Source organism: Lolium perenne, chromosome 4 (assembly GCF_019359855.2).
Source record: "Lolium perenne isolate Kyuss_39 chromosome 4, Kyuss_2.0, whole genome shotgun sequence".
Lineage (NCBI taxonomy): Eukaryota > Viridiplantae > Streptophyta > Magnoliopsida > Poales > Poaceae > Lolium > Lolium perenne.
This window is the reverse complement of record NC_067247.2, coordinates 67309151-67321791: the sequence shown is the minus strand read 5'-3', so window position 1 is coordinate 67321791 and position 12641 is coordinate 67309151. Positions and strand designations below refer to the sequence as shown.

At 49.2% G+C, this 12641-nt stretch overlaps 2 protein-coding genes across 3 annotated transcripts; one reads left to right on the top strand and one right to left on the bottom strand.

The window, feature by feature from the left end:
* Nucleotides 1-1332: 1332 nt before the first annotated feature.
* LOC127292855 (uncharacterized) lies at nt 1333-5210 on the top strand. Of its 2 annotated transcripts, none has more exons than XM_051322364.2 (4): nt 1333-1723; nt 2019-2936; nt 4373-4420; nt 4508-5210. In XM_051322364.2, the coding sequence occupies exons 1-4, from the start codon at nt 1451-1453 to the stop codon at nt 4949-4951; spliced, it is 1683 nt and encodes a 560-aa protein (XP_051178324.1). In that variant the 5' UTR covers nt 1333-1450; the 3' UTR covers nt 4952-5210. The 2 variants fall into 2 exon arrangements, with proteins under 2 accessions (XP_051178324.1, XP_051178323.1); XM_051322363.2 differs by having other exon boundaries at nt 1335-1723; nt 4370-4420.
* Nucleotides 5211-8138: 2928 nt separating this feature from the next.
* On the bottom strand, nt 8139-9235 carry LOC127348412 (probable NAD(P)H dehydrogenase (quinone) FQR1-like 1). Its single transcript, XM_051374447.1, has 2 exons — nt 8627-9235; nt 8139-8530 (listed from the first exon to the last, which is right to left on the bottom strand). Exons 1-2 carry the CDS (start codon nt 9145-9147, stop codon nt 8290-8292), a joined length of 762 nt encoding a protein of 253 aa, XP_051230407.1. The 5' UTR covers nt 9148-9235; the 3' UTR covers nt 8139-8289.
* Between the last annotated feature and the right edge of the window lie 3406 nt (nt 9236-12641).

The window sequence follows — 12641 nt, the reverse complement described above, 5'->3', positions numbered from 1 at the left end:
AAAAACCCCTAGTATATGAAAGAAGGAAAAGGTGCTTTCGTTCTTGTGGAATAAGAAGCCATCGTACCTTACAGAAAGGAAAATCGTAAGATTCTCCGCTCCCTGCTGTAGAGCGTGGGGCTAGGGTTGGAGACCCGCCACGCGTGTTATCTCCTCCGGCCATTCATCTTTACCCATTCCCTTTTCCACTTCATTCTTACATCTCACGCATAGGATGTTCAATCCGCCATGGATCTCTCGGCAGAGCCCATACGTGACGGTTGTCACCATATTAGCAGTTCTCCTTCTCCCTTCAAATTCTCCACCCATCTCGTCCAAAGCCCTAACCGCACTTACATTCCTCCTCCGCCGCCCATGGAGCCTACCCCACCAAGCGCCCCAAGATGGAGCTCGAGGCCACCGCTGCACCCCAACTCGAGCAGGCTGACAAATACTACATATCAGACAACACGACGGAGATCGATATCTGCAACTACATGACATATAAACACATCGTTTGCTGACCCGCCACACGCCTCAACCTTGTCGCCTACCCCAACGACGAAGGTGCTTCTATGGGGAGGTGCTGCTAGTGGCGACTAACGCAACTGCTAGCCATAGGGCAGTGGTGCACCAGTGCTGCGAGGAGAGGCGACACCGCTGTGAGAAGATAGTCGAAGGATGCAGTTGAAGGGGGCCACAGTGTTGCTTTTGCGGTGGTCGGTGTTGCTGCGACCGGTTGGTGGTGGTGTTCCTAGCCATTCACGGTGGTGCTGCCAGCAGTTGTCCAGATGCTACAAGCGGTGGTCGAGGTGCTACATGCGAAAGTCGGTGATGCTAACAGCCTTGGGCGGCAGTGCTACCAGCCGAAGTCAAGATTCTGCGAGCAGCGATCATGGTGCTGCCACCCGTGAAGAGTGGTGCTACCAACTAGAGAAAAGATGCTAGAAGCGGGTGGTTGGTGGCACTACCAATGGCTATAGGCGATGATGCAAGCCTGCGAGGTCTCCCCTCTCTCGCCGGAGCTTTGATCGACGGTGGTGGGACCCCGCTATACTTCTGAAATAGATTTAGGTATAATATAATCAGTTTTAATATATACGGATCTATATTTTTTTTCCCACGGAGCCTATACCCCCTCTGTTTCATTTTAATTAGATTTTGTGTAATTTTGTATCTACTAAATCAGAATGAATTAAAAGGAAACAGATGGAGTATTTTTTTTTTTGAAGTAGAAACAGATGGAGTATTAGTTAATCTGTCCTCTCAAAATACAGTAATGTTAGTACGTCAGGGATTAGTTAGGGGACTAATCGAGTCGTCCCGCACCCGCAGATAATAATAAAAACGGCGGTCGAGTCGCAGAGGAAGGGGGCAGCAGCGCAGCGAGACGGACCAGCGCCACCGCCGCCTCCCACCAGAAAAGCGGCGCCAACGAAACCCTAGTCCCCGCGCGCTCCCAGATCCGGCGATGGCCGAGGCTCCGGCGGCGAGCCGCAGGGCGGAGGAGGCGGGGAGCCGGCGGCGCGCGGAGGAGGAGGCGGAGGCTGAGGCGGCCGCCGAGAGGGACGGGGACAGCAGCGACTACTCGTCCGAGGACGAGGGCACGGAGGACTACCGCCGCGGCGGATACCACGCCGTCCGCCCCGGCGACACCTTCAAGCACGGCGCATACGTCGTGCAGTCCAAGCTCGGCTGGGGCCACTTCTCCACCGTCTGGCTCGCCTGGGACACCGCCCACTCCGTACGTGCTAACCCCCTTCTCCAAATCCCCCGTTGAATCGCTCTGCTGCCTTCTAGGATTCGCGATGGTATGCGAGAAAAAAATATCGATCTAGATGGAGCGGTGTCTCTGCCCACCAACTGTTCGATCTTATTTGCCTTGGAGCATGCGCAGAAATGCGAAATCCGTTTCTCATAATTACAGCCCTGCCCGTCAATCCTATCATCCTGCACGAGATATTTTGATTATTTTTTTACTACTCTTGCGGTTGCGTAGAGGTTCATTTTCCCCTGAATTTTCTTGTCTGTACGTGCAGAGGTATGTGGCCCTGAAGGTGCAGAAGAGCGCACAGCACTACACAGAGGCTGCGCTGGATGAGATCAAGATCTTGAGGCAGATTGCCGACGGCGACCCCGATGACTCCCACTGTGTCGTGAAGCTTCTTGACCACTTCAAGCACTCGGGCCCGAACGGCAGCCATGTGTGCATGGTGTTTGAGTTCCTCGGTGATAACTTGCTCACCCTGATTAAGTACACGGACTACCGCGGGATTCCGCTTCCAATGGTCAAGGAGATATGCCGGCACGTGCTCATTGGCCTCGACTACCTCCACCGCGAGCTTTCCATCATCCACACCGACCTTAAGCCCGAGAACATATTGCTCGTGTCCACTATTGACCCTTCAAAGGATCCCCGGAAGTCTGGTGTACCGCTGGTGCCGCCTACTGCAAAGACCGATGCGCCAGTTCCAAAGGCAGCTGCACCATCAGTGAGCAGTGGCCTCACTAAGAACCAGAAGAAGAAGATCCGGAAGAAAGCCAAGCGTGTAGCTGCTTCGACTTCAGAAGGCAATGGGACTGTGGCGTCTGCTGACACGGACGAGTCAGATGATAGGGGAGATCTGGGCACAGCAAATGAGGGCAGCAGCCCTAGCCAGGATGGAGACCGGAAGAGAGGAGGAGGACGTAGGCGGGGTAGCAAAGGGGCTAGGAAGAGGATGGCCATGCAGGCTGACCTAAGCTGCAAGCTGGTGGACTTTGGAAATGCATGTTGGACATACAAGCAGTTCACAGGTGATATCCAAACAAGGCAGTACAGATGTCCTGAGGTGCTTCTGGGCTCCAAGTATTCAACATCTGCCGATCTGTGGTCCTTTGCATGCATATGCTTTGAACTTGCCTCAGGGGATGTTCTCTTTGACCCGCATAGTGGAGAAAACTTTGACAGGGATGAGGTATTTCTATTCATTTCCTCACTCTGGTTTCAACTAAGAACACACTTTCAACATTATGTATTTGCCTTGTTTATCACCTGATAAATGCTGTCCCGATATTAACTTAAAAAGAAAGGTAGTTGCATAAACAACTGACTTGATGATACCTCCATTCCAGTACTCTAATTTTTTCCCCATACCTTTCGTTTACTTATCTAAACTGTACTTGAAAAGAAGTCACTCGGTAAAAAGAAGTGTCTAAACTTGAATTGCTATTACCATACCATTTTGTATTTCTTTTGGTTTTAGTTAAGCATAATATCATCCATGTTTTAATGATAGCTGGTCCTGGGCTTGAAAGATGTACATGCAGTTTGGCTGCTGCTGGGACTGCACAAGTCATGGCCTGCTTCTTTACTTATCAATTTTGGTTTCTTAGTTTTTGAAGACGAGGCTATTTATTCCAGCTACAGTTTATGAATTTAATACTAATACATACTGAATACTAGCAAATGCTACAGTATTATACCATTATTTTTCGTATATCACTAAATTATAATGTAACATTCATCTGCTTATAAAGCCAGGGTTTTAATCGTTAAATACTCACAGTTACCAAGTCAATTCTTTGTCGCAATTTCTATAAACAATGATGTATATGTTAGTATTGCTTCTTGACTTTGTGCTAATTTGCACAACACTAAGCTGGGATTTTGATATTTCACCTAAGGCATTTTCGACATGTTTAATGAAGTCAACCGTGACTTATGTGTGTTGTGACATTGTATTAGAAGATAAAAACTATATTTGTCTTGAGTTGAGCTGAAACCAAATCATTCATGCTGCCTGTTCTAGTTGATTGACCTCTGCACATTTTGGTGCTCAATTGCTGGGTTCCACTGCATATATTGTTCAGACTCTTGCAATTTCAATTAGAAAGATTTCCTTGAAAAGTATGCTGAGTAATCTATATATGATGCCAACCATGAGAATTAAATGGAAACACAATACGAAACAAAGGGGTCTAGTCTCTGAAATGTTATTTTTTGTGCCAGGGTCTGATTTACTGTATTTTCAACATATTTAATGAAGTGATCATGACTACTGTGTTTTGTTATACATTGTGCCATGATATGGACAACTAGAAGATGAAAACTATATTTCTTGCTGTAACCAAATCCTCTGTGCTGTTTGTTCTAGTCGATTGGCTTTCTGCATATTTTGGTGCTCAATCCCTGAGTTCTAGTGCATATATTGTTCATACTCTTTGTCAATTTCAACTAGACAGATTTCCTTGATAAGTATGCTGAATAATCTCTATATGATGCCAACCACGAGACTTAAATGGAAACACGATACGAAACAAAGGGGTCTAGACTATGACATGTTATTTGTGTGAAAGAGTCTGATTTACTCTCCTTGGGGAGTTAATTCTGAGCAATTCCCTCTTGAAGCAGGATCATCTTGCGCTGATGATGGAGCTACTTGGGATGATGCCTCGAAAGGTAAAGGGAGCAGCATTTCCATTTTAAGCAAATGCTATTATTTTTCTTAATTCGTGATATATGACAAGTTGAACTTCTATTTCTTAGATTGCCCTGGGTGGTCGACATTCACGTGAGTACTTCAACCGTTATGGGGACCTGAGGCACATCCGACGCTTGAAGTTTTGGCCTCTCAGCAAGGTGCTCGTTGAGAAGTACGAGTTCAGCACCATAGATGCCACTGCTATGGCAGACTTTCTTGTCCCAATACTTGAGTTTGTTCCTGAGAAGCGTCCTACAGCTGCTCAGTTGCTTCAGCATCCATGGTTTGATGCTGGGCCTCTTCGACGGCAGCCCATTGCGCTTCCAGACTCGACAGAGAATCCAGTTGATGCTGCTCTAGAGAATAACGGGAAAGAGAATGATGATGAAGGAGATGCAATGACAACGGAGCTGGGGAACATTGCCATAGATGGCGCTTCTTCATCCAGGACAGTGAAGGATCCCCAAGCAAGCTCGAAGCAAAAGGCAAATGGTACTCCTAAGAAGTGAGATGCAATCAATTTTACAAGCTGAATTCAAGGCTCGGTTTTCGGTTGAGGTTGCACCATGAGCTGGAAATGAGCCTTCGTTAGGTTTGAGATGTGTTAGCATAGCTTCCGGGCGAGAAGTGTAGGCCAGACATTTGTTGTATGAGGTTGGTCGGACAAAGTTAGATTTGTTGGGGTTGAAGAGGCCCCGAACCCTTTTACCGGACATATTCTTTTGTACAATCAGAATCTCCAATTTTTTGAATTTCTTTAGGACTGAACGACGGCCGACCATCCTGTACCTTGTTTTTCTGTGAACCAACTGAAAGTTGCTGCCGGTTGTGAGGCTGTCCTTGAGCACGCCTGAGATATTTCAACTACCAACTTAGAGTAATTAATCTGGCGCGGATCCCCTATACATTAGTTAGAGCGTCTCCAGCGGATCCCCTATACATGGTGATTGTTAGAGGAGTAAAATTTTGGTTTAACTATACTCTAAACTGCACCTAGCCACCCCTATATTGTATACGGTTTAGAGGAGTATATACTCATCAAAATTATATTCATTGGCCACTTCGGTCACTTATATTTACCCAGTAACCAAGAGATCGGACAAAAATTTGGTGCACATGAACACTAGTGATCTTGTTTTTCAAATAAGTCAAAAATCATATTTTAAAAAAATCTACATATAGCCACTAATGTATCCCAAAACGTGTAAAATATCAATTTCAAATACTTTATATTTTAAGCTACACAAAAATGACAAAAGTGAAGATCTGAGTAGTCATTTCAAATCTCTAAAAACATGTTAGATTTTATTATTTTTGTCTAGCACAAAGTAAAAGAATTTTGGGTTGAGATTTTGAACGACTGTGAGATACATCACTGACAATCTCTAGAATTATTTTAGATTTTTTTATAACTTATAAACATTTTTTTTATTTTTTTAAAATGGTGAGAGCACTAGAACTTGGGAGGCAAAAGCACTTTTCGCAAGAGATCTAGTACGGAGTAAAAAAAAAAATCCCCGCCCCCTCAAAACCCCCTCCCTCGCCTAACATCGTGTCGTCTTTGGCCTCGCTTGCCGGAATCGAGCTGCCATGCCGTTGCCGAAAACTGCAAGGCGTCCTCCTCCGACTCGCTATGTCGACGACCGGCCGACTCGTGGCCCCGTCGCACCTGGCCGAATCGTTGACGTGCGGCCTAGGGTTTTCACTGCCATGTCCACCGACGTTCGCCATCATTGCCGAGTCTAGCACATCCATAGAGATGGAGGAGGCTGAACCGGTTTGAGTGCAAGCTCTCACCATCGTTGGAGCGCCGGATCTAGCGACAACGGCGTCCGTCCCTTCTCATCGTGAGGCTGCACCTATGGAATTTGGCACAATGCCTAGAAGGTATTGTTTGCCCTTTTCTTCTTGTGGATGAGCTAGGAGATATATGCCGAGGTGTTTACACAATTTCATTTGAAATTTGTAGTTCTATGAAGTAGTGTAAAAGGAGAGAGCTCAAATGGACCTCGGATGAGGACAATGCATTGTATATCGCATAGAATGATCAAATTCTTCTCTAGAAGGCATTGCACCGGAAAAGTGGAAAGCAACCGTTACAGGAATTTTGGCAACAACTTCAAGAGCTTTTCAAGTCCAACAGAAATGGAGAAGCTAAATCACTAGGTCACTCTTAGATAGGTGGTACATTCTTGTTATGTATCCCAAATCCCAATGACGGAGTTTAGAGCACTATGATCTATGCCATCGATTTGTTTCATGATCTATGATCTTTGCAATATTAGACTATGCTATTAATTGGTATGACTATGCCGTGGATTGTATGACTATGCTCTAGACTGTTATTGCTTTGTATGCTGATTTTTGTTGAATCGGTTAAGTTTAAAGGATCGGCTAGGAACCAGTTTTCTATAGAGATGCCCTTACATTTAGCATGCGTCTTCCTTACTTTGTTTGCTATTTTCAAGGATACACCCTGAAAGGTGTATCAAATTTCACGGAAGAAGAGGCCAAGACGGCCGAACAACGCCAGCGAAGGCAACCCGATACAAACATGATGCCACACGGATTACAACACAACCCACACCAGCCGAACGACAAACTCGCCTTGCACCGTCCAGAGGAGACGATACACTAAGCTACTAGGCCGCGTCACGACCGAAGAAGGGAACTCCGGGAAGCCAACTCCAACTCCATGATGGCACAAGCCAACGCACCGCCCACCCAAAAGTGCCCAGGAACGGCGAGTGAACAGCGGGGCTGAACTAGATCGAAGGAGGCGTCGACCATGAAGAAGTGCCGCCGACGGTGTACATAGCGCCCCGGAAGCCCAAGCTCTGAGCGGCGGCCACCACCGACTCCAAATGGCGCACCGAGGACTCCCGAACCATCTAGGCGACGCCTCCAAGAAGGAAAACGACATATCCGTGCCGCCGCCGCCCGATCCGAAGACCGGATCAAGGTTTCCCCCGATGTTCGACTCGGGGAAGAGCGAGCAACACCATGATGACGCCTCCAACGAGGTGACGGCGCCTGCGGGCGTCGCCGTCGCCAGCTTACGCAGGGATTTCTCCCCGGTCCAGCCGCCAAACCCAAGCCCGTCAGAGAAGCGCCGCAAGGAGCCACCTTTTGGCCACACCGCCGTCGAGAAGCAACACTGCCGTCGTCGGAGAGGGAGGTGCTGACCTCCGTCTCACCGCAAGAGGCACGGGGACTGGATGGTGAGACTCCAGCCCGCCGCCGCCCGGCCGGCCGCCGACACCTCCATGGTGCCCAGCAGCCGACGCCTACATGCGTCCACGAGCCGGCCTGCAGCCACGGCGGGTCCTGAGTTCCCGGCCGCCGGGGGACGCCTCCATCGCAGGGGAGAGCAGCACCTCTGCCGACCCGAGATGCGCCCATCGCCGGACTCCTGCAGCACCACGCCGTCGGAGCGCCGCCGCGTCACGCACCCCCGCCGCTGGAAGAGGAGGCCGCCACCGCGCGAGGGAGAGGCCCCGCTGCCGCCGTCACCGCCCGGGCTTTGCCCGACGGGACCTCTGGCGGCGGCGGAGGAGGGGGAACGGGGTTGGGAGCCTAGGGTTTTCTTTCAAGGAGCGGGGAGGAGAGAATTCACTTTGTTTGCTATTTCTAAGAGAGGATCATGTCATGGGTCCTTTTATACTGTAGTATTTTATATAGGCAGTCGCCATGCAAATCAACATTTTCCCTCTAATCTGTCATGAACTGTCCATGTATTTCCAGAGAAGGCTATGAACTGAAGTAAACGGAATTGTCGAACTCATTGGCAATGCTGTGTTCTACTACTGCAGCACAGAGCCGTCAGCTACAGGGTACTGAAACGAGATCAAGTGGCATCTGCTCCGTGCACCATCCTCTTGACCAGCGTGGCCATGTACTTGCCCTGGTGCTCGGCGAGGGCCAGCTCGATCTCGCTGGGCGGCCTGGTGCCGTCGCCGGCGAAGACACCCGCGCCGTACGGCGAACCCCCGCGGAGCTCCTCCATCTCGAACATCCCCTCCCCGAAGGTGTAGCCGATTGGCACGAACAGCATGCCGTGGTGCGCCAGCTGCGTGATCGCCGTCCACCTTCAGAGATACGAATAATGTCACTGGCAAGGTTGGTCCGTGGCGAAACACGCGATCTCGCGGCGGCAGGGGCGCGACAGAGAGACAGAGACTTACGCGGTGGTTTCTTGGCCGCCGCACTGGGTGCCGGTGCTGACGAAGAAGCCGGCGGGCTTGCCGGCGAGGCGCTGGTGGCGGCAGAGCGGTGCGGTGGATTCGAAGAAGGCCTGCATCTGCGCGGCCATGGCGCCGTAGCGCGCGGGGAAGCCGAAGAGGAACCCGTCGGCGTCGGGGAGGCCGCCGGGGTCCGCCACGGGGATCTCCTCCATCTCCATCTCCGCGGCGGCCTTGAGCGCGCCCATCCGGGCGAGCACGGCGCGGGGCAGGGTCTCCGGGACGCGGAGCAGGATGGCGAGGGCGCCCGGGACGGAGCCCACCCCGCGCTGCACGGCGCGCGCGAGGAGCCGGACGTGGCCGTACATGGAGTAGAAGACGACGTAGATGCGGACCGGGCGGCGCGGTGGGCCGGGCGCGGCGGGGGGCGGGATGTAGGTGCGGTCGCGCCGGTGTCGGGGCTGGGGCTGGGGGAGCGGGACGCGTTGGCTCTTGCTGGGCAGGCAGCCGCCGCCCTTGCCCATCGCGGTCGCGGGGAGCGGCGCCGGTCACTGGCTCACTCACAGGCAGCACAACGCGCGATCGCGGCGAACGAATCGTAGCGATGCGGGAGCGGGACGAGGACCCATGCCATGCATGCGGCTCTAGTTGCCCATCTGATGTTTATCTGGGCCGCACGCGGTCCCACGCAGATTGAAGTGAAAATATGCGGATTCTTAAAATGTGCCCCGATGTTATATAACAGAGAGGAGGTTATGTGGAGGCAGCGATCAAGAATTGAGTGGCTTTCCGCTGGAGACAAGAATACTCGATATTTCCATCAAAGGGTGAGTATGAGGAAGAACAAGAATCGTATTAAGCAGTTGGTGAAAGAAAATGGAGACCTGACGGATAGTGATGAGATGCAAGGCCTAGCTACCGAGTTCTACATGAAGCTATATACCTCGGAAGCTACTGCTGATATGCTGGATACAGTTCTGTGTAAGGTCACTGCTGAGATGAATGGCATGCTGAATGCGCCATATTCCATGCTAGATATCAAGAATGCATTGTTCCAGATGTTTCCGACTAAAGCACCGGGGCCAGATGGCTTCCCGGCGCATTTCTTTCAGCGGAATTGGGATCTGTGTGGGGAGGAGATAACAAAAGCGGTGATGAGAATTATCAAAGGAGAAGAGGGTGCGGACGTTATTAACAAAACAGTGCTATTGCTGATCACAAAGGTCCAGAACCCTACACTTCTGTCTCAGTTCAGGCCTATCAGTTTATGCAATGTTCTGTATAAAATTGCGTCCAAAACTGTAGCTAACCGCTTGAAGAGCATACTTCCTGACATTATTTCAGAGGAGCAATCGGCCTTCGTCCTGGGCCGTCTTATTACTGATAATATTATTGCTGCTTATGAATGTTTACATTTTATGAAGAACAAATCCAAGAAGCACATGTCGTGTGCCCTGAAACTTGACATGATGAAGGCTTATGATCGCGTAGAATGGAGCTATTTGAAGGCCATCATGCTCAAATTGGGTTTTGATTCATCTTGGACAAATATTATTATGGGGATGATATCATCGGTATCCTTCTCAGTTCTTTTTAATGGAGTTCAGTTGGAGGAGTTTAAGCCAACAAGGGGAATAAGACAAGAGGATCCAATATCACCGTACCTTTTCTTGATAGAGGGCCTTTCGTGCCTCCTAAACCATAGAAGTCAGTCATCTGAGCAGAGTGGAATACAAGTGGCCTCGTCGGCGTCGGCGGTGAACAACCTTCTTTTTGCAGATGATAGCCTGCTGTTTTTTAAAGCAAATGGTGCCGGTGCTAATGAGATCTCTCAGTCTTTAGACCTTTATTACAGGGCTTCTGGCCAGAAGATAAACCTGAGCAAGTCATCAATCTTTTTCAGTAAGGGATGTCCTCGTGGGGTCCATGATGAAGTTATGGGAATTCTGAATGTTCCCAATGAGAGCTTACAAGATAAATATTTGGGGATGCTTTCTGATGTTGGTAGATCAAAGAATGGCGCCTTCAAATACTTGAAGGATCGGGTATGGAGCAAAGTGCAAGGGTCGATGGAGATGATTTTATCTGCGGGAGGTAAATAGGTGTTAATCAAATCAGTGGCCCAAGCTGTACCTATTTACTCTATGGCGTGTTTCAAATTACCTTGGGATTTATGCAAGCACATAGACTCTCTTATTCGGAAATTCTAGTGGGGAACCAAAGCGGGAGAGCGCAAGACTGCCTGGGTTGCTTGGGAAGAGATGACTAAACCGAAATATATGGGTGGATTGGGTTTCCGGGACACGGAGTTGTTCAATCTAGATTTCCTTGCTCGTCAGGCGTGGAGGATATTGCAGAGCCCTAATACCCTAAGTGCTAGAATCCTTAAAGCTGTTTATTTTCCTAACACAGATTTCCTTGAATCAGATTTGGGGTCTCACCCGTCCCAGGTGTGGCGTGCACTAGTAGAAGGGAAGCAAGCACTATCTCTTGGTCTGATCCACCGTATTGGTGATGGAAAGACAACCAGGATTTGGACTCATAATTGGTTACCAAGAAGCGAGATGATGAGGCCGATTGCTTCGCTATCTGGCGATCCTCCGCAACTAGTCAGCGACTTGATCAATGCTACTTCGGCGTCATGGAAGCAAGAGAAGGACCAGGAGTGCTTTGTTAAAGCTGATTGTGATGTGATCTTAGGAATACCCCTGTGCACAAGGAATATTCCTGATTTCTGGTCATGGAACTTTGATAAAAGGGGGATGTTTACTGTGAGATCGGCGTATAGGATGCTGGTGGACATAAAGACTCGGAGGGAAGCGTGGCTTGAAGGACGGGCCTCGAGTTCAGATAATTCTGCAGACTCCAAGAGCTGGACAAAACTTTGGAAGATTAATGTTCCATCAAAGACAAGAGTCTTTCTCTGGAGGCTAGCTAAGCAGTCCCTACCCACGGGAGATTTGCTCCAGCATCGTCATATATCCACTTCTAGCTCGTGCTTGTTATGCGGAAGGACAGACTCTTGGCGCCATTCACTTCTGGAATGTCCAATGGCGCGGAGTGTTTGGGCCTTAGCAGATGAGGAAGTGGTAGAACATATGTATGAGACAACAAAACCGAATGCAAGGAGCTGGTTGTTTAACATGATGGAATCCCTAACCTCGGAGCACTTCATCATGGTAGGTGTGTCATTGTGGGCAATTTGGACGGCGCGAAGAAAGGCAGTTCATGAAGGAGAGTTCCAGAGTCCATTATCAACCCACTATTTTGTGAAGCGTTTCCTTCGGGAGCTCTCCTTAATACCTAAGCTATTATCAGGTGTATCGGTGACCCCTGGCCGTGAAAGGAGTAGAGGATGGATCCCCCGGGAGTAGGGCTAATCAAGGAAAATGTGGATGCGGCGGTGTCTAGGGACAAATCTACTGGGTCGGTGGTAGTGGTCCTTAGGAGGGGTGATGGATTGTATATGGGATCACCGGCTGTTTGTGTTCAAGGGAGTTTTCGATCCTCCAACATTGGAAGCATTAGCATGCCGTGAAGCTCTTGCCTTGGCTACTGATGTTGCTGTGAGGCGCCTGGTCATTGCAAGTGATTGTAAACAGGTGGTCTTAGATATTGCCGAAGGAATGGGAGGTCAATATGTTGCTATTATCCAGGAAATAAACATCCAGGGATTAGACTTCCAGGAGGTGTCTTATACTTTTGAGGGTAGAAATTCAAATAAAGAGGCACATAGTTTAGCTCGTTTTGCTTTAGCTTTGGAGCAGGGGCGCCACCTGTGGCTACTTCAACCCCATGATGTTATGATGATTCCTGTAATTCTGAACGCTGATCAATAAAGTCAGAGTTACTTTAAAAAAAAACCTTCAATCCACCATAGATTAAAACATTAGCTTTCATATTTTGGTGTCTAATAAAAGATGAAATGTTTTTTCGGTTCAAGATGATGTTTTCACCGATAGTGAGACGCTTACGGTAACTTCGTCAATTATAAGACTAGCCGCATCAGTTTTTTGGA

Coding starts and splice junctions, on each gene's coding strand:
- LOC127292855 (XM_051322363.2), top strand. CDS start 1,451: ATGGCCGAGGCTCCGGCGGCGAGCCGCAGGGCGGAGGAGGCGGGGAGC. Junction 2,937..4,369: donor AAAACTTTGACAGGGATGAG/GTATTTCTATTC, acceptor TCCCTCTTGAAG/CAGGATCATCTTGCGCTGAT. Junction 4,421..4,507: donor TTGGGATGATGCCTCGAAAG/GTAAAGGGAGCA, acceptor TCTATTTCTTAG/ATTGCCCTGGGTGGTCGACA.
- LOC127348412 (XM_051374447.1), bottom strand. CDS start 9,147: ATGGGCAAGGGCGGCGGCTGCCTGCCCAGCAAGAGCCAACGCGTCCCG. Junction 8,531..8,626: donor GGCGGCCAAGAAACCACCGC/GTAAGTCTCTGT, acceptor GTATCTCTGAAG/GTGGACGGCGATCACGCAGC.